The 19,911-nt window shown below is 41.2% G+C and overlaps 1 protein-coding gene across 3 annotated transcripts; it reads left to right on the top strand.

Annotated features, from left to right (window-relative positions):
• The first annotated feature begins 112 nt into the window (after positions 1 to 112).
• Positions 113 to 19,800, top strand: LOC131990057 (synaptopodin-2). 3 transcript variants are annotated; one of them, XM_059355447.1, is made up of 5 exons: positions 113 to 260; positions 7,038 to 7,189; positions 8,390 to 9,180; positions 10,845 to 13,750; positions 17,729 to 19,800. In XM_059355447.1, the coding sequence occupies exons 1-5, from the start codon at positions 153 to 155 to the stop codon at positions 18,326 to 18,328; spliced, it is 4,557 nt and encodes a 1,518-aa protein (XP_059211430.1). In that variant the 5' UTR covers positions 113 to 152; the 3' UTR covers positions 18,329 to 19,800. The 3 variants fall into 3 exon arrangements, with proteins under 3 accessions (XP_059211430.1, XP_059211429.1, XP_059211428.1); XM_059355446.1 differs by having other exon boundaries at positions 10,845 to 13,810; XM_059355445.1 differs by lacking the exon at positions 17,729 to 19,800 and having other exon boundaries at positions 10,845 to 14,900.
• Positions 19,801 to 19,911: the final 111 nt, after the last annotated feature.

Below are 19,911 nucleotides of genomic sequence, written 5' to 3'. Positions count from 1 at the left end.
TGACGTTTCCTGAGCGGGCTGGACTCGGAGAGAACTCAGATGATGGGGATTATACAGCGGTGTGGTGGAGGTGGTTTCTGCAAAGTGCTGCTGGTCCGGCTGACAGCTCGATGATCGCGCTTTGGAGGTCTGGCTGAGGAGCTGCGCGCAGCATGGGCACCGGGGATTACATCTGCGTTACACTGCGTGGTGGTGCACCCTGGGGATTCACCCTGAGAGAGGGAGAGGGGGACACCTACAGACCTTTCTTGGTCTCCCAGGTATCTATCTCTCTGACAATCTGCCAGATGTTCAAGTTATTATTAACTCTCAGGTGTTAATTTGTGATAAAAACAGAATTATGCCAGCCTTTTGTTATTGCTAAATGATCCGAGAACCAACGATGATACAAGTAGCCTGATAAAAGTTTTTTATAGGAAATATCCTCTATATTCCCCAGTTTGGATCACTTGTTCCTCATCTATGGTATCAGTTTTGATTCACTTGAGTAATTCACCGGGGGGGGGGGGAGATATTTCAAAGGTTGAGCTAACCCTGGTGGGAGATAATTTATTGGAAGCAATGCGTGTCGCTGCATTTTTGTGTGCGTTGGCTGTGTTTTGGTGCGAGATTCCTCGGGACCCTTATATGGTCAAGGCTAAGAGAGAGTGTGAAGCTGGGGCCAGTGTGATCTGTTATCACTCACAAAGACTTCAGCAAGAAAGCAAAATATTATTGGGAAGAGTAACCAACCTGAAGAGTGAGGAGTGTGTGCATTATGCAGTTATATTTTTTTTTGTTAAAAGTTGATGTCACTCTAAAAGAGCATTGAAATAGAGTACAAATTAGTTTGGGCAAATTGTAGGTCATGCTATAACTGCTTTGGCTGTATAATATTTGTTCAGCCTGATAATGTGGTAATAAAACTTTTCGGTAACAGGAGGGAATTTAATCTGCCCTGTGGTGAAGCCACTTTTTTATGATGCAGGCAAATTAGCAAGAACATGACACAATATTTTGAGGTGGTGTAGATGGATAATATTGTTCATGGCATAAGACTGTTATTTTCATACTGTGCATATCAACTCTCATGCTTTTTGATGTTCATTCTTCTCATATAGAGTAGAAAAGCTTATGTTGTGGACAACACTGCCCTTCTTGTTATATTAACTCAAATAGATCAGGTTGCATTCAGAAGTTCTACTGTGCATTGCTCAAATAAAAATGTCAAATTAATGCTGATACAGACAGCTGATCCTGGAGTGAGAGAGGCAAAGCCAGATGTTCTTGCTTTGGATAACTGCTGAGACTCTATATATGGTATAGCAATGCATTTCCACAAGTGTTCTAGCTGTACAGATCCCTCATCAACTCGTCCTCCATGTAGTGAACGTGTAAATGTTTTTCTTAAGAGACATTCCTCTGACATCAAAGCTCCACCAGAAGACAGCACTCTGAAAGCATCAATAGATCATTCCTGTGACAGATTCTTAACACGTTTCAAACAATCAAAGCCATAATTCTCATGATCATTTGTGACTTTTATTGTGATTTTTAAAAAATATGAATAGAGATAATATTTCCATATTTTTTTGTCATTTAAGTCTCATATAATTGAGCAAGTGAATACACATCCACTGAAGCTTCACATTATCTTCAAAACATCTGGTTAGTGAATTTTAAGAGACTAAAAAAAATATTAATTACCATTATTATCATTGATTCTGGCATTTCCTGGATGGCTTTATCAGAATAAAAGTATATACTAGCTAACAATTTCTTTATACCTTTAATAAACTTCAAATATTCATCCACAAACAGATTTTAGTAGATTCACAGGAAACTTCCAAACCTTTTCTTTTTTGACAAATATTGTACAAAGTCTTTTAGACACAAATTAGCAGTGAGGTTTTTACTTTTACTAATATGGGGGAATGCCCACCACTTCTAATGTAATTTTCTCCTAAACATTACTGTCTAATTTTAGACATTAATGGTGGTGTTTAAAGTAGCCTAGTCTCTACAGAGTCTTGGGAACACACTGGTTTTAAGTGCTGGCCTATTAAAAGGAAGTAGCTATATGATGCTTATGTCTCAGTGTAGAGCATCTGGAGGTTTTAGTCCACCTCATCTGGAAGGCATAACTCTAAACATACCTCCAAACTCTTCTTGTGGGAATGACGCAGAGCCAAGTCTGTTAGTTAAAAGTCAAAAAAAGCAAACATACCAAGATCATGACAAATACTCTTAAGCTAGCGGCTCTCCTATGTCTGATTAAAATGTGTGTGTTTTTTAAAGCTTCTGTTGAGTGTAGTGGACTGGAAACCATGTTTTGTTTCCTCAGAGAAAGTGATTGTTCAGTGCACTGACAGGCAGTACAGTGTAAGGGCATGGGGTATCCACTCTTAAAAGGTTCTTTCCATATAAGGGAGGCAGTATTTTTCTTCTTCTTTGGAGTCCTGGCCTGAGTACAAAGTGGATGAGGTCACTTTGGTTTTTAAAGCTACAGAAACTGCACAATACAAGATTTTACAAGTCATGACCCACAAATACAACAACACACCTTGAGAAAAACATAGATAAATTTACATCAGATCTATGGCAACAGTGTAATGCTCAATTTGGACGACTTAGCAAAAGTGAAAAGACTTAGATGTAATCTGTATTATACTCAGCAGATATTAAAAAAATGCTTAGATCCTACGAGCCGAACAGGAGACATTTTGGCCTAATTACTAAGGTATGCCATCTTGGTATGTGGAATGTCAACATGCATCAGATCAGCTATGGAGCACTGAATGACAAAGCAATCTTAAAATGCAAGTCTGAGATTTCTCAGAGCCCAGACTAATATGAACTAATCCAAAAGTTTTCCCCGTTCAGTTTAATTATATTCATAGCTTTTAATAAAAGTCCCATTTCTCTGCCTGGGTTATCTTGCCCTTTGCAGAGCAGAGAGGGCTCTTGTTGCTGCAGTCCTAATAGTGCACCATAGGAACCTTATTAAGCTGCCAAGCAATCAGAAAAATGCCATTGCTTCATTCATTCAGTGCCGTTTTTCCTCAGAGTAAACAAAGTGATTCACGACCCCTTCCATTACTTGAGGTTTTGGCATTGTGTTTTTCAGCAAAACATCTACATCCTGGGCCCGGGAGAGAGCACTGACTTCAGATCGTGACTGTGCTAAATTTCCCCCCTTTTCTATTTCACATCATCTAAACAAATTAAGACCACTGCTGCAACTGTTTTGAATTTTTTGATGATATAGTTGTGAGTTGCAGTGTTTCTGACTCTGAATGCTGAATCTTTGCCAAAGTGAGGCCCAGCAGCTGGACTTCAAGGCAACTCACCAACAGTCATGTTTTCAGTTTTCTGACAAAGCATTTTTCTGCCAACCCAGGATAAAATATATAGGCTTAAATATGAAAATAGCCAAATTGGATCCACAGTTTTCTCTGGACAGTGAAAGAAGTAAGTGTTGCAAAATGTACCTGTATGTACATTTAGTTGTATCCCCTGTTAAGTTAGTCAAAGTAACGTTAATTCATTGATCATATCAACATGTTGTATTACTGATAATGTATGATCAATATTGTTTACATACCCTGCATTAATGTTGTGCTGAAAAAAAATAGAAAAATGACTTGCCCATAAGGAAAATTCAGGTGACGCCCCCTCAAGTGGGAACAATAACTGGAAACGAGTTGATGCAAGAAATGTTTTATTACTTATTGTTTGGTTATTTTTGCTCACATGTTATATATAATATGATATCAGGTTATAACCTTTAGTTGTTGTAGATTATTGATATGATCACAAGTCAGGTAAACCAATATATTTTTAGTTTTAGAGAATAATTGTGTTGTTTCAATACATTCATGTTGTTTCCATATTTCAACTGAAAGCTTGTGAACACCGAAAACCTAAGAGGAATTACTTTCCAACTGTGATAATGGGATGATATTAGGAGCATATGAATGCACGATTAATATCTATAGGCTTCTTTCCAAAATGAATGCACAACCAAAATCCCAAATTAAAAAATGTTTGGGCAAAGTCGTTTTTGCTCAAATTAAAGTAAATAATAAATATAACACTCTAATGTAATTCATTCAGCATAACACAATGCAGTATTACAATAAGTTGGAAGTTGTTGGCAGAGGAAGGGGAAAACAGTTAGAAGCTAAATTTAAAATCTTATGAAAATAATATTTTTGTACATGGACCATGACAAATAAGCGTAATATTCTAAAACAAACTCTCTAGCCCTTGAAATGTTTTCCCTCTAAGACAAAAGAAGAATAGAGGAATTAAATGCAACCAACCTCCCACATGGTGTGAGTGCTACCTGTAAGGCAGCTGGAAAATATTTTCCTCAAATGTAAAAACATAATTGCTTAAAGCTGTGAAGGGCAGGAACCGCCGAGAGCTATGTGGACACATTATGCAGTCCTGTATTTCCTGTGATTTTCTGTTGCGTTGAAGCCTATTAAATAGATAATTTGAAAATGAGCGACCCAGGATAACAGTGGCGTATAATGTTGTGTAAGTGTGACCCCACATGATGTCTCTAGTAAGTTCTGCTGATCAGGGCAATGGTATTTTTAGAAAGCACTTTATTTGAACAAAAACTACCCATGTTCTTCTCTCCTGACACCTACAGCAGCAAATGTTTGCTATTCTTTCCTTCACCGTTACTAGAGACTGTTTCTCTTATGACAAACAGTACTGAGACACTAGGTGGTATCTGCCTCCTTTGAACATTGGCTGAGTGTCTGTGTATCTTTGTGTTGCGAGGAGAGACAACGACAAATGTTTCCCCTCCTTTTTTGGAGCACTGTGTGGTTGCTGTAGATTTCCAGACAAACTATCCTCCTGTAATGAGGTGTCCCAATGGACAGGCACACACAGGCTGCCTTATAGGGCCTGCTTGCACCCTGTTAACTGTTAAAAAGTCAGGGATGGAGTCCGAGGGTCTCTATAAAGTTAACTCATAAAATATTTTTGTATAAATGGTAAAGTAGGGTCATTTAATTGCTTAAGGCTTATGTGATGTGTGTTAGGTTCTGTAAAAAAATAAGCAGGTAGAGCGCCTTATATGTGCTGTATATGCTGGAGCACTTGCGATAGATGGATGCAAATAAAGTCATTTGCATCTGACTTTAAAATGAAAGTAATGAAACAAGCAAATAAAGGTATGCCAGACAGATGGTGAACTGTTTCACAGGGTTCTAATATGGTGCGCAATATATTTTTGCTTTATTCGACATAAACTGTAGTCTTTCCCCATGCTTGTGTTCAGGGATTCTCCTTTTCTTCCTCCAGCAGTAAAAGATTTTTGTTTGTGCATCGCCATCTAGTGACTAGATTGTTTTACTGCAAGTATCTTGAATTGGCTGCATGTCCATGGAGAAGATTTTGAGGGACTGTTTTGTGTGTTATCCCCATGCATTTACATTCTAGATTCTCGACTTTCTGTTTTCTGCCACCTTACATTATGACTGCAACATGTGAAAGTTAAAAATTGCACGAGAAAGCAGACTTTGTGTGTGTTGTGTTGTTAAAATAAACAGGGAGATGGATTACCACTGTTTTAACTTTTGAAATACCTGAGCTCTGAGATCTTAGCAGTTCCACATTTTATGTGTTTGTTTCTTGCCAAAAAAGTTTCCTGGGTAACAACGATTTTGATATAAGAAACCTGGTTTTGGTTTAGTGATGATGTGATGAAATAAATAACGTGTTGCCATGATAGCAAAGGAACATTTACATGATCAGCATGGTCATTTATTCGTGTTCACAGTCAAAGGTTGTATTGACTCTGATGTATCAACATTACCGTGTAAATTTGTTTGGGGTTTTATTAGCCAAGACAAAGATTATTATATGCATTGAGTCATGGATTATTTTTGAAAGACAAGAAACATGGGAAACGAGAAGTGGATTATATGCAAAAAGAATTCAAATCTCCAATCATCACCAGAAAACCCTCACTAGTATTATTGAAGTAGCTACCACTCACAACAAACCAGTAAACCATTGTAGACATGATTACATTCTTTCTAAAGCTGTTTGTTTGTAGTATTTGCAAAATATCTTCACATATTTCCTGAGAGCATATCCTCTAATTGCATGGTACTGAAGTAATCATTCACCCCCTAGCTATATAAGTGGCCTTTTGTGCAAAATTTATGGGGTATTTCTCCTTATTAAATCCTCTTATTAATGAACCATTTTATAGGCCTCAGGAACCAATTACAAGGGAATGAAACCATCCGTCATTAGTTTAACTGTATAAAGAGGTGCCCTTTAAATGGGTCTGAGCTGAGCTGGCCTACAGCAATACTATGCAGTTGTATGGTTAAAATACAAGGTAGAATCGGCACTTTTATCATTGTGCATCAGGCCTATGTAATCCATATCATTGACAGATTTTTATAGTAATGTGGAATATGCATTTTTTAAATAAAACTCAAATATTGGTAATTAAATACATCTCAGGGGATAACACATTCAGTGATTCTAGGAAGCCAAATTTTCTCTGTAGGCACTGCACTTAGCTCTATGTTAAACATGTTTATTTACACATATTTTCTGTTTTGTGTACATTATTATTATTTAGAGGATGAATCTTATGCTTAACTTCACACAGAGCAAAATTTTCTCATGTCATTTTCATGGGGATGATGTATTTTTACTCATTTTATAACCTAAAAATACTGCGTAAACACTGTTGTCCTCTTGCTTTCCCAGATAAAAATGGATTCAAGCCTCTGAGGGGAGCCATTTCTGAATTATGACCTTAGTGGTCACTGACATTTCAAACATGATTTATTGTGACTTGATGCTAATAACAGGACTGTCATAGCTGGGCTCTGTGTGAAGTTTAGAGGGCAATTCTCACACTTTGGGAATCCCCACTGTCCAGCTGGTCAAGATCTTTATTAGAGGGAGTACATTTGGGAGGTCATTGGTAGCCATCATCTAATCGTGATGCTATGTGATATGTCTCTTTTTTCTATTTTTTTGTCCTCTGACTAAGGTTTTGTCTTCCACAGGTAGAAGAAGGTGGCCGTGCCTTCTTAGCTGGGGTGCAGGAAGGTGATGAGTTGGTATCACTCAACGGAGAGCCATGTGCTGATCTCACCCTTTTAAGTGCCTTCTCACTCATCGACACATCGATCGGCTGTCTGCAGCTGCTCGTCAAAAGGTACTGCTGCATACCAATCGTTTGATTGATGATAGTGAGGTTGTACTCTGAATTGCAGAAAACAGAAGCGCAACATCCCGTTTGAAAATGTCTAACACTGGGATATCTGTGTATAATGACAGCTGAGCCACTTAATACTGTAGGTTCTTGGTGTTTACAACATAAATATTGCACCACTGTATTAGCATTTAGATAGCATGCTGTTTTATGACCTGTGCCCTTTTGCATTGTTCAGTGAACCACTGCCTATCTGTGTATATATGTGCATCCATGGCTGGGTTTTTGAATTAGTGAGTTAATGTGTGTCAGTCATGCTGACCTTCCAGCTGGCTCAGCCAAGGTGTTACAGACTTCTGTGTCTGATTGACATGCAGCTGCTCAGCCATTACTCAGTGGCTATTGCCAGTGTGTTTATCAGGGTAACATGTCTTGAAATATTGCTGCATGCACTTCAGAGGCATATCTAGTTCCTGAATTTAGTTTGAAGTAGCTTTCTTTGTGACCACAGCAGGAATATGAGCACAGTGCAGGATTTCTATTAAGATTATTTCCATGACTGAATATCATTGAATCTTGTCTCTGTGGAAAGCAGTTGACCTCAGCTTGTACTTATCAAAATGTATTATGATATGTCACTCTTTCCCATTTGGACAAAATGAGTACTCACTGAGGTCTAATCAACTTAAATTTAATAATTGCAGTCAGAGGTAATGACACTCTGTTATGCTATTCCTTGCTGACCTTGAACGTGGAAATTAGGCAGAGTGATGTTGAGACGTGATTACTTTTCTCTTCTGTGACCTGACACTTTCATTTAACTTGCTGCATGAAGATTAAATCTACTTGATAACTCTGACAACTTTTGCAATAGAAGACAAGCTTTACTTCTTCCCAATTCAGTGGCTTTATTCCTCAGTGATGATTTATTTCTTATGCAAATGGTATTGTAAATGTGTGGGCATCACACCTGTCTTTTTGATGAAGAAAAAATAGACAAATATTTGATGATAAAAAAATAAATCTGATGATCTGAAGACAGCATAAAGATTAATATGGTCCTAAAATACAATGTCCTGTTTAAAGAACTTATCATATAATAGATGGCATCACCTCTTACTTATTTTACTGATAAACAATTCTTACTGAACTAAAATAAGCTGTCCCACTCACTCATTCCTGTTCTCCCCTCTCCTCTGAAAGATACTGCAGCCTCCCTTCAGAAGACTATGAACCAGAGGAGACATACTGTGGTGAGAGGGACTCCTCTGGTGAAGCTTTAGAGAGCACCACCCTACACATCTTCTCCCCAAAACACAGGTCCCAAATCCCAAGGGAACTCTACATATCTGAGTCCCAGGATGAGGTCTACTATGGGGAGTTGGGCAGTGACACAGAGGTTCCCAAGGGACCCCAGCTTCTTTGCACCCAGCTACACACCTCACCAAGTGATCGGGGAGGCCAGGAGCCTGTTTTCAAGGGAAATGATGAAGAAGCTTGGCGGTGCTTCTCCCCTGGGGACATGGTGGAGCTCCAGGTGTCCCTCTCTGAGCAAACCTTGGACGATGTGGGCTGCACCTCTCTTGGGAGTGCTCATGGGATAGAGGGAGAACTCTCAAACAGAGAGACTGTTGAGACGATCCACACCACCACCGCATCACACTACGTACCGTCTTCTGTCAGAGAGCCCCTCGCTCAGCATGGAGTGGTACTCAGTTCTCCTTCGATGCTGGGGCAGGTGGAGGTAATTTTGCAGCAGCCGGCAGCATCAAGAGCAGGGAGGGGCATCCCAAGTGTGGGTGGCCCCAGGGTCAGTGGAAGTGTTGGATCCCAAAGCGAGGGAGAAGAAGGAGGAGGGCACAGTGAGGGAGTTCCTGGGTCTTTCACTGTGTCATTTGGAATTCCCTCAGAAGAGGCGACACCAGCAGAAGAGCGGGAATCTGATTCTGAGGGGGATCAAGATAAACCCAACAAGCATCGGCCAAGACACGCCAGTAAGTACCTGTGTACTATTTCCATTTGAACCATGGATTATTACCCCTGTGTGCATTATTTTTATGTAGGTGTGTGAGTTAGCAAGATCAATTTCTAATTGGAGATCATGCATGCTAACAGGTCAAAACTTAATTGCAATTGTCAACAACATGTGTGCATTCCAAAGCCTGATGTCAAGTGTGTGTGCTCCTCAAAATAGTGTGTGTCTCACTGCAGTTGGAGGAGGGTGCTCATTCCTTTGCTTGGAAGCGCATACTTCCGGTTCTAACCTGAGCTACAACAGAATGATAGCACAGAGGCTCTGTCAGGAAAGCATGGTGACAGTCAACAAAAGATATACAAAAAAATTGAAAGAAAAATAAGGGAAAAAAAACATGGATTTGATCACATGTAAGAAGCTACTACACTTAATAAAACATCTTAAGCTTACATTTAAAGAGGCTTGATGATGAATATAAGGCGCTCCTCTGAGCTGTGTAGAAGACATAAATATAACACCAGCACGCTGACGATGCCTGCAGAAGTGGCTCTTTGACAGACACCAGCATGTGCCCTGCTAGCCCTGTTACCTGATCCTTTCAAACTGGGTGCTTTAACTGAGCTAAAAAAGTGAGTCCGTTGCTCACTCCCGCTGTCTCCTCCACCTTCAGGTTAGTCTTGCAGGATTATGAAAAAGGAAGCCTATGTATTATATTATTACAGCCTTGTATTGTTTGGACGGTTTGAGAGTGGCATTATTGTGTGATGTCTGTTAATGGATTGGCAGTAAAAGTGAGAGATTTAAGAAGAACAGAAGATTTTAAACGGACAGCCTGTGAAGTTACAGATAAGGACTGGTAAAGACGCTCTGGTCCTGGTGAATTTATCGCATGCAGGCTATCTTTAATCTTCCGCTGTTCCTATTCCTGGCTACTTTATTGGAAGAACACGCATTTAATGTAGTTCATTGTCTGTGAACAAATGAGGATATTAGACATGGGTCGGAGGATTTCATGATTGCTTTATGGGTTGATATTTTATGTTCAATTGAATGAGCAAATGAGGAATAGTACAGAGCTATAGGTGGATAAGTATTGGATGTGCATTAAGAATGTGAAGGAATCAGTTAGTGTGCATACAGTATAAATCATTTATCCGTCTATTGTTATTTCTGCTTCTGATTTTGATGAACATTGTGTGTATTTTAAAACATTTTTTTTTACAGAAGGTTAATTCATTTTGTCTGTTGCTATGTTATTTGTGCAAGCTCTATTTTTACTCTTCAGATGAAACCAAAATGGGGTTTATATGGCGAAATGAAATTCTATTTTTGGACTGACTTTCAGGATGGGCGTGTTATGAAAAAAGCTTTCCGCATTTATAAATTTAAAGTATTTTAGTCTACTACAATCACATGATCAGTGTGCTAGGACTGACTTGAAACTGTCCTTGTGATCCAAGGTACAACAAAAAAATTATTTCTCATGATGACATAGAAGGGCAGGTTGTTAAAAGAAATGAATGTTTGTTCTTCCAAAACACATTCCAAACGGATAAAAAGATTTGTGTTGATCTAAACTCCACTGTATTTTTTTATATTTATGTCAGGTGAAGCATTTATTTTGTTTTCCCATGTCTATGACCCTTTATTCTTAACTTATTCTGAATTTTCTTCTCTATACAGGGCTCAGGCGCAGCGAGAGTCTGTCTGAGAAGCAGGTGAAGGAGGCCAAGTCCAAATGTAAACGTATTGCCCTCCTTCTTACGGCTGCTCCGCCCAACCCCAACAACAAGGGGGTGTTGATGTTCAAGAAACATCGGCAGAGGGCCAAGAAATACACGCTTGTGAGCTACGGCACGGGAGAAGACGAACCCGAGTACAGTGACGAAGAGGACGAGGAAAACGAAGACAACGAACAAGAAACCCACACTGTTGAATTCACCCTTTTGGCTCCAGACGGTTCAGAAATTGACAAGCATTTCCTCACTAATGCCCATAGTAGCAAAGGTGTGCTAACTATCAACTGGGATAAAGGTCTCCTTGAGATTGAAAGGAGCCTGAACAACCAAGCAGAGATGGAGTGTTTGCCTGAAACCAGGGGCAAGGGTGCCTTAATGTTTGCCCAACGGCGTCTAAGGATGGATGAGATAGCTGCTGAACATGAGGAGCTTAGGCGACAGGGGATTCCTGTGGAAAGTGTCTCAGTGGCTGAAAAGAAAATAGAAGAGCACTCCTACATGCAGTCCACAACTGAGGGCCATGCTTATATGGATGTAAATGTTCACCAACAAAGCCAACAACAACAACAACAGTACCAGCAATATCAGGAGCAGCAGTACTATGAGCAACAACAGAACTACCAACAACAACAATACCAACAACAGTATCAACAGCAGCAGTATGAACAACAGCATTATCAACAACAGCAAATGTATCAGCAGCAGCAGCAGCAGCAACAATATCATCAGGAGCAACAGCAAATGCAGCAATATTCGACAAACATCAATGGCACAGTCCAACACCAAACCAATGAAATGCAGAGTTCTTTCAGCAATCGTACTGCAAAACCTTTCTCAGCGGAAAACATGGCGGCTACCCCTTATTCTACAGCAATGAGTGGGACCAATCAGGAGTCTGTGGGCCAAGGAGAGCAGATAGCCTCCCGCGATGAACGCATTTCTACCCCTGCAAGTCGGTCTGGACTTTTGTCAGATGCAAGGAAAAGAAATGTTGTCAAGCCTATGTTCACATTTAAGGAAGCACCAAAAGTATCACCTAACCCAGCCCTTCTAAACCTCCTCAACAGAAGTGATAAGAAGTCGGGTTTTGAGTCAGGACCTGAGGAAGACTACCTTAGCCTTGGGGCTGAGGCTTGTAATTTCCTGCAGTCTCAAGGACTTAAACACAAGACTCCTCCACCAGTGGCTCCAAAGCCTGTGATCAATCCCAACTCTCCTCCTTGGTCCCCACAGATAGAAATGACCAACCAGAACATGCCTCAACAAGCTGAAAATAGTGTATCCACACCTGCTGTAGCCCCCACCACAGTGACTACCCCTGCTCCAGAACTAGAGCCAACCCCCGCACCTGCCCCTGAGCCCTCTCCCCCTCCTGCTCCCCAGGAAGTTCCTGCCAACACCACCACCACAGAGGAACATCACACATGGACTCTTACGGACCCTGAATCTCAACAGCAGCCTCTGCAAGTGACAGCTCAGGAGGAAAATGGCCAAACAAATCTTACCCTGCAGCCCGAGCCAGCACCAGTGACCAGCTGGGCTCCAGCACAAACACAAGCACAACAACAGCCATCTACCAATGTTTGGCATCCAGCTCAAGTGCAGCCCCAGGAACCACCTCCAAGTCAGTCCCCACAACAGCCACCTTGGGTGACACGTCAGCCTACTCAGCCCCCAGCACAGCCTCAACCCCCAACAAATACCTGGACCCCTCAAATTCAGCCATCCTGGAGTCAGTCCCAAGATCATGCACATGCCCAGACACATGATCAGCCACCCTGGGCCAAGCCTCAAGAGCAACCACAGGTTCAGCCACCCTGGACACACACCCATGAGCAGCCAAATCTGCAGCAAATGCAACCAGCTTGGGGTCAACCTCGAGAACCAATGCAGCAGCAACCCCAGGCCCCATGGGCACAGCCATCACAAACAGACTCTCAGCCTGAGCCACCATGGGCTCAACAACCACAGCAAAAACCCCAAGCACAACCTCCTTGGGCTCAACAGATTCAGCAAGAATCCCAGCCACAGCCGCCATGGGTTCAGCAACCACAGCATCAGGCTCCACAACAAGCATGGCCGCAAGCCCAAGCACCAGGTCAGCCTCAACCACCTTGGGTCTCACCTCAGCCTCAACAGCAACAGCAACAGCAACAGCAACCTTCAATTAATGCATGGCCTCCATCACAAGCTCAAGCCCAAGTTCAGCCACCTTGGATCCAGCCATCCCAAGCACAATCTCCACCGCAGCCTCAAGCCATTTTGAATCCATGGGCGCCAGTACCTGCCCAGGCCCCGTCCCAACCATCATGGGCCCAGCACCCTTCAGAACATAGTCAGCACCCAATGAATTCTTGGGCCCAAGAGCAAAATCAGACCCAACATCAGCCACCATGGGCTCAACCAGTTCCATCCCAGCCCACACCACAGCCAAACTGGCAACAACCCACTCCAACAACTCAACCACAGGCACCAATGAATACATGGCCTCCACCTCAGGCACAACCCCAAACACCTGTGAATGCCTGGGCACCACAGCCAGAACAAACGCCTATGAATGTTTCCACGTCAATGGTGAACACTCGCCCCTCGCCAAAACCTTGGCATCCACCACAAAATGCCCCACAAAACCGGACCCCACCACCTCCACCACAGCGAATGCACTCTTTTACCATTGGTCAACGAGTTTCATCACCCATCAACCCAATGGCCACAGTCTTAAACCCAGCATCCCCAGGTTCATCTTTTGAGATGCCAGTTGTCAGAGGGAAAGGAGCTGATATGTTCGCCAAGAGGCAGTCTCGCATGGAGAAATTTGTTGTGGACTCTGACACTGTACAAGCAAACAAGGCAAGCCGCTCAACATCGCCAGTTGCTTCCTTACCGACTGAGTGGAAATATACACCCAATGTACGTGCTCCTCCTTCACGGGCATATAATCCTATTCAGTCCCCTTTTTATCCCCCAGCAGCGACAAAGCAGCCCCCTCCGGGTACCCCTACAACCAAAGCAAAGAAAAAAGGCGATGAGAAACCAAAGCCTGCCCCTAAACCCCTCAATGTTATTGATGTTATGAAGCATCAACCCTATCAGCTCAATTCCTCACTCTTTACCTTTGGCCCAGCAGCAGAGGCTGCCAAGCCCCCTGAACCAAAGCCTGAATGTCCACCTCCTAACCCACCTGTCGAAGACCAACCAATTAGATATGAGCAAATGCCCCCTGTCCAGCCAGCTGGACCATTTAATGTCCCATACCCCCAGCAAGGCTATGGGATGCCCATGCAGCCCATGATGCATGAGGGCCACTACCAGCAAAACCCAGCTAATGTTTATCCTCCCCCTAATCCTTATCAACAACCCCCTGGTGGCCCATACCAGCAAGCATATAATCAACAGTATCAACAACCTGCCCCACCTGCTTATCATCCCCAAGCTCCCCAGTCTACAGCCTACCAACAGGCACCACAGGCCCCTTACCAACCAGCCAGTAGCCCTCCCTACATGGCAGCTCCCTCAGCACCTTACCAGCCACAACCTCAACCTCCCAGTAGCTTTGTTGCCCCTAGTTTCCCTGTGGCTGCACGGCCTGAATCTGCATCAGGTGGCAACCCTGCAGCTGCTCCCAAACCTAAGTTCACAGCTAAAAAGAGCTCAGCTCAGGTGTGGAAGCCTACAGTAGTAGATAAGGAGTGATTTGGGTAAAATCAGGATATGCTTGGTGTGTGTCTGAGTCAAAGAGTTGGTGCTTAAAGTCCACTGCCAAGAGGACTATTTTGAGCACATAAACATGCTTTTGCAATGACTATCTTCACCTGCTCTTGTTATTGTCATAGGACAGAGCTTGATGGTTTTCACAGTTTTAACAGCTAATGCAAATGACAATGCAAACAAATTAAGAACATAACAATAATAATGGAATGTAAGTATATCTTACCAGACACAAGGGAGTGAATATGAACTTTACATGTTAACTTAAAATTATACATATGTATTTTTGGAAAATAACTATATATTAATTTGATGTAAAGAATATTAAGTGGTGGCAATATACGAATGTAGGGAAGCATTATGCTCAGTAAGAATTGAAAGAAAGGACAGGGTGAAAAAGAAATCGAAGTGAATGGTAGTGGACAGTGACGGGAATTAGATTTTTGAAAAGAAGAAAATCCAAAATATGTCTTAGCTTTTTTGATAAACCAACAGATAAAGAGATAAAACAACTAGAATACAATGAAGTTTAGTGAAACAATCAATCAAATGAATGAAGTAAAATATAAAAATAAAGTATTGAGAGAGAAGTGGGGTGTTTGGATACCAGCAGAAGGCTAAGTTTGCAATGTCAGTGAGTACAGAGATTATGTAATAATGCTGGAGAACACAACAGTACTCCTTACAAAAAGTGACAACTTGCACTGGCTTGCTTAAGCTTCAAATGTCACATTTGTAAACATTTTATTCTTCAGTGGCTCTCCCCAGTGTCTTTTTCATAGCACCTACTTAAGTGGGTTAGTTTTATTTTAAGCTTTTTACCAGCTGTTGCATCATGTTAGGTACTATATTTAAACTGCCTCATGAGAGGGAGTGCTGAGGTCCAGAGATAGTAGGCTTAAATTTCAACTTAAGCCAGTGAAAGCTACTATATCTCAAACCCTGATAGTATTTTTCCTGATAACAGAAAATATATTGCTCATTCTCCTACATGAGGCTTCACTCTTCCTTACATCTTCTCCCGCTTTTGTATTATATAAATAGATGATAAATTATATACAGAAGAAGAATTATTTAAAGGATAAGCAGCCCGTAATGTTCACAAATATATTTTTGGTACAGGGCTGCTTCTGCTCTTAACGTTCTTTTCCTTTTTTTTCCTTTTTCCTCCTTTTTCCTTTGTGTGTTTCTCTTCGTAGTGCACTTTCTGTATGATTCACTGCAGTGCCATTAAAATGTCTTTTATCCTTGGTTGGCTTTCCTTTCTTTTGTCCTTTGAGCATGCTTTCTGGGTTTCTTCTATTTCAAGTCCCTTTTCTTATCATCTTGCCTAATTTTACCACTTTAGCACCTCTGCTATGAATATTGAGTTATTCTATTTTTGCTCAGACCGCAATTTCTGCTACAAATCAATCAGTTTCTATTCAAGTACCATCTTTCTGCAAGAGCAGTGGCTTTCAACAATAAGACAAAACACAGTTTGTGCTCTATAAAGAGCTTATTATCAGCCAGACCACCTCATTACCTAAATCACCTACTTTTATAGCAGTTGAGTTGAATGCTTGAAAAGCACATTCCTGCAGAATGACTAACCAATGATGCGTTCATGAAGGATATTATTAGACTGGTGACTTCACTGAATACAGGCGACCTCATTGGGCGATTCTGGAGGTCAAGTAAGTGGGCCCCTGTTGAAATATATATCCATGTGTCCTGCATTTTCGGGAAGGGCAGTTATTTGTTCAGTGGACGTTTTAATATCTAATTATGTCCATAAGGTGGCAGATTTCATTCCATCCAAATGACTTGAGTGTACCCCCAGTGTCTCTATCCTTTCTTGTCAATAATGGCTTAGTTACCATCTTAAATGTATGTTGATAGTACTTAACTTCTTAACTGTGTTTTATTCAGAATAAGGCTTTATAGTCCTACATACTCAAATGTACTTTCTTATAGGCCTACCGCCCCCCCCCCCCCCCCCCCCCACACACACACACACACACACACACACACCCCCCCCCAACACACACAAAAAAAGTAAACCTTACAATTAGCATAAATTAACATAAAAATATTATTTTGAAGATCTGCCTGAAAATAAGAACATCTGCATGCACACCATCAGGGATCCCAACTTCCTGCTCAGTTCCATTTCTGAGATATATTTTAATGCAGAATGGAAGCATGGTGATAAGCATAGACAAAAATTAGGTAAATAGATGGTTATTTCATCAATTTCCTTTAGTAGAATGAAATATATACCCACAGATCATCTACTAATCTACTCATTCCTTGTAGTGTCTGCTCTAATCCAGGATAACACCGCCACAAGCCTATCAGATACCTGAGTCAGCAGAGAATTTATGCAACCTTGACTCATTCACCTACATGTTTCTTGTTTTTATGAGGGCACTCTAGTCTATTCTGTTCTTTCACTGTTGCCATGCCTTGTTCTCTGCTTGTCTTACTCATCTTTCACCAGATGATGGCAGCACTGCCTTTTCCACATATTTCCCATATCCAGCAGAAAGTAATGTCAAGGACAACAATAAACAGTACAGAGCTACTTTGTCACCCCACATAGCCCTTGACTATAGGCATCCTAATGTTCATTTTAGAATAGAGCATTTAGAAGTTTCAGCATCTCTTGTCATACTTTTAAAGTGTTGCTGTACAGAAAAACAGGTCCAATGAAAACAAGCTGAATCTGGCTCATTCTGGGAAGTCTATGCACTCTCATAAGCCAGTTTTTCTGGGAAACAAGAGGGCAGTTCACTTTGTTTGGACAAATACTAAAGCACTGGGTTGAGGAGGCTTACTGTGGAATGGATGATTAAGTCCATTATAAGTTTAAAATGATACGTTTACTAAAGCTTTTGAACAGATAATTAGTTTTGAGATCTCAATAGTTTTACAATTTTATAAAGAAAAATAATGTTTGAAACAACATTAAACCTGAAATACAATATTAGAGTATTACAACACTTAAAGAATGTGTTGACAAAAACCTACTCCATTTTCCGACATTTTCCAAGTTGATTTGATTTGTCTGGAGGACCAGTCAGCCAAACACAAATGAACCCGTACTAAAATAAACATGTCTGGATCTTTTCTTTACAGGCACTTGGCAGGAGCTACTCCCTTTCCCCACCAGCCAGAGTACCATCCGCAGTCCAGAAGTCAGTCTCGGCTTCTTCTTCCCCCAGGCCTCCGGCTCGGGCCTCCACAACTCCCCCAGCAAGGCAGACATCCTGGCTTGAGAAGGGCCGTAAACCCCTTATGCCCTGGGAGGCTGCCTCCCGACATCCTCTGGGCCTGGTGGATGAAGCCTTTGTTTCCCAGAACTTCCAGCAAAGCCTCGCCACAAATGTTCGCTTGGCAGCCCAGCGCAAAAAGCTGCCCGAGCCGCCAGAAGAGTGGAAAGCCAGGGTGTCCTACCAAGCCCCACAGAAAACAGCCAGCCAGACCTGGAGCCAGAGTCAAAGCCGCAGTCAGAGTCGAGCTCCGCTGCCTTCATTTGGGTCCCTAACAAGGAGCGCTGTCTCGACTCCTGCTGGTCATGCTGGTTACAATTCCCTGCCCAGACAGTGGCGGCCACAGAGGTCAGTTACACAGGCAAACCTGGGGCCTTCAGTGTCCTCATCTGAGTTTAGGAGTCCTATAGGAAAACAAACTTACAAGTCTGTGTACACAAGCAACACTTGGAGTTGGAGGCGGTAGGATGCAACTCAACCCGTGTGACCTTTTAAAGAGTAAAATCTCATGTTTTACTGATTCCATAAAACAATCAAGTGCCTTTTCTTTTTCTTAATTCTGAACAAACAAGTGAGGAGGAATATATAATGGAAGTTTGTTAGAATTCTCCTTGTTTTGACATCTTTCTTTTTTAGCTATTTCCAGGTTTTTTGCTTTTAAAGTCTATCTAAGGTTTTAGATGAAATTGTTGCATGTCATAATCAAATGTGAAAAGGGATGATTGCTCTCAATATATGGAGACTTTAAAATAATTTCTGTAACATTTAACTGACAATTTTGTAGATTGGTAAATACACTGAAGTGGGCCTGTAGTTTATCAGATGAGGTAATGAGTATGTTGTTTAGAATGGACATAATGAGTGCAAAAGAATAGTACAAAATACGTGGAAAGATTTGAGTTATTGTAAAGTAAGGGTATATCTGGAAAAAATTAACTGCTCAGATAAGCTTTCGGAATAAAGGAAATAATTGTCTTTAGAAAAGAGATATGTGAGGATGGAAAGAACCAGTGATCCCTGCCCATGACACAGGAAGCTGCAAGCAACAATTGAATTGTTTTGAGCTTGTAGCTTTGCCATTCATCCTGGTTTCATTTTCTGCTGTGGATGTACGTATTTAGCATGCAGTGATTACGCACTTTTTCTGCCGTTGTTTTTTTTATTTTAATACTTAAGAATAATTACATTTGCTGAGTTTCCAGATCAGAAAATAATTTCTGTGTCAGTATCCAATTAGTGATGCATTAGAAGTTAGGCTTAAAACTTGTGGAAAGGTTAGTACTATAACTCAGCATGTTGTGCAAGCTTTAATGAGTGAGATTAATTTACTTATTTACCAGGTGCATTTTAATTACTGCATTAGCATTTGGTGACTAACTAGGGGAGATGAGAAGCTCAAAGTGGAGCATCTTTTTTTTACTGTTATAGTTTTCTGTAGACTTTTTCTCTTTGGGCACCTGGAATGAATGGGCACATTCCAGTAGTTGTGATGAAAGTTGAATTGAAGTATGTTGATTAGTCCTAATTATGGCTACAGTAACAGATTGTTTTAGTTTATGACAGTTTTACTGGCACTGGGAGAATTGCTTACAGTATGTAATGGGTTTGTGGCTTGCGTTTGGTTTGGGCTTTTGTTATAGACTCCAAAGATTAAAGCTTGGCTGGTGTTTCCACAGAGTGTACATAATGTCCTAATGTGATTCTCACCAAGCAATCTCATGAACATAAATTAGATTTATCACACAGCATTGTGTTGTGTCTCAACTGACTCACTGAGCATCCTGACAGACTGTAGTGTATCTGTGATAGTTATACTGTATTGCCTCCATTCACACAACACGTATTATGGTCATAATACAATACCAGTAATCAATTTCTGTTATGATATAGACTCACATTTTACAAAATAAATACAACCAAATAGCACTATTTCACAAATTGTGTTTGTGCTCTTTGCTCTCTATTCCAAGCATGAAACACTTGGCTGCGGGCCATTTGTTGCTTGCTGTACCATCCCATGAAGCTTTTTGTATGATGTGTTGTCTTGAA

The sequence above is a fragment of the Centropristis striata genome, chromosome 17, assembly GCF_030273125.1.
Source record: "Centropristis striata isolate RG_2023a ecotype Rhode Island chromosome 17, C.striata_1.0, whole genome shotgun sequence".
Taxonomy (NCBI): Eukaryota; Metazoa; Chordata; class Actinopteri; order Perciformes; family Serranidae; genus Centropristis; species Centropristis striata.
Note: the sequence above shows the minus strand (reverse complement) of the source record. Positions and strands in the feature narration are given on the sequence as shown.

Coding starts and splice junctions, on each gene's coding strand:
- LOC131990057 (XM_059355445.1), top strand. CDS start 153: ATGGGCACCGGGGATTACATCTGCGTTACACTGCGTGGTGGTGCACCC. Junction 261..7,037: donor GACCTTTCTTGGTCTCCCAG/GTATCTATCTCT, acceptor TGTCTTCCACAG/GTAGAAGAAGGTGGCCGTGC. Junction 9,181..10,844: donor GCATCGGCCAAGACACGCCA/GTAAGTACCTGT, acceptor TTCTCTATACAG/GGCTCAGGCGCAGCGAGAGT.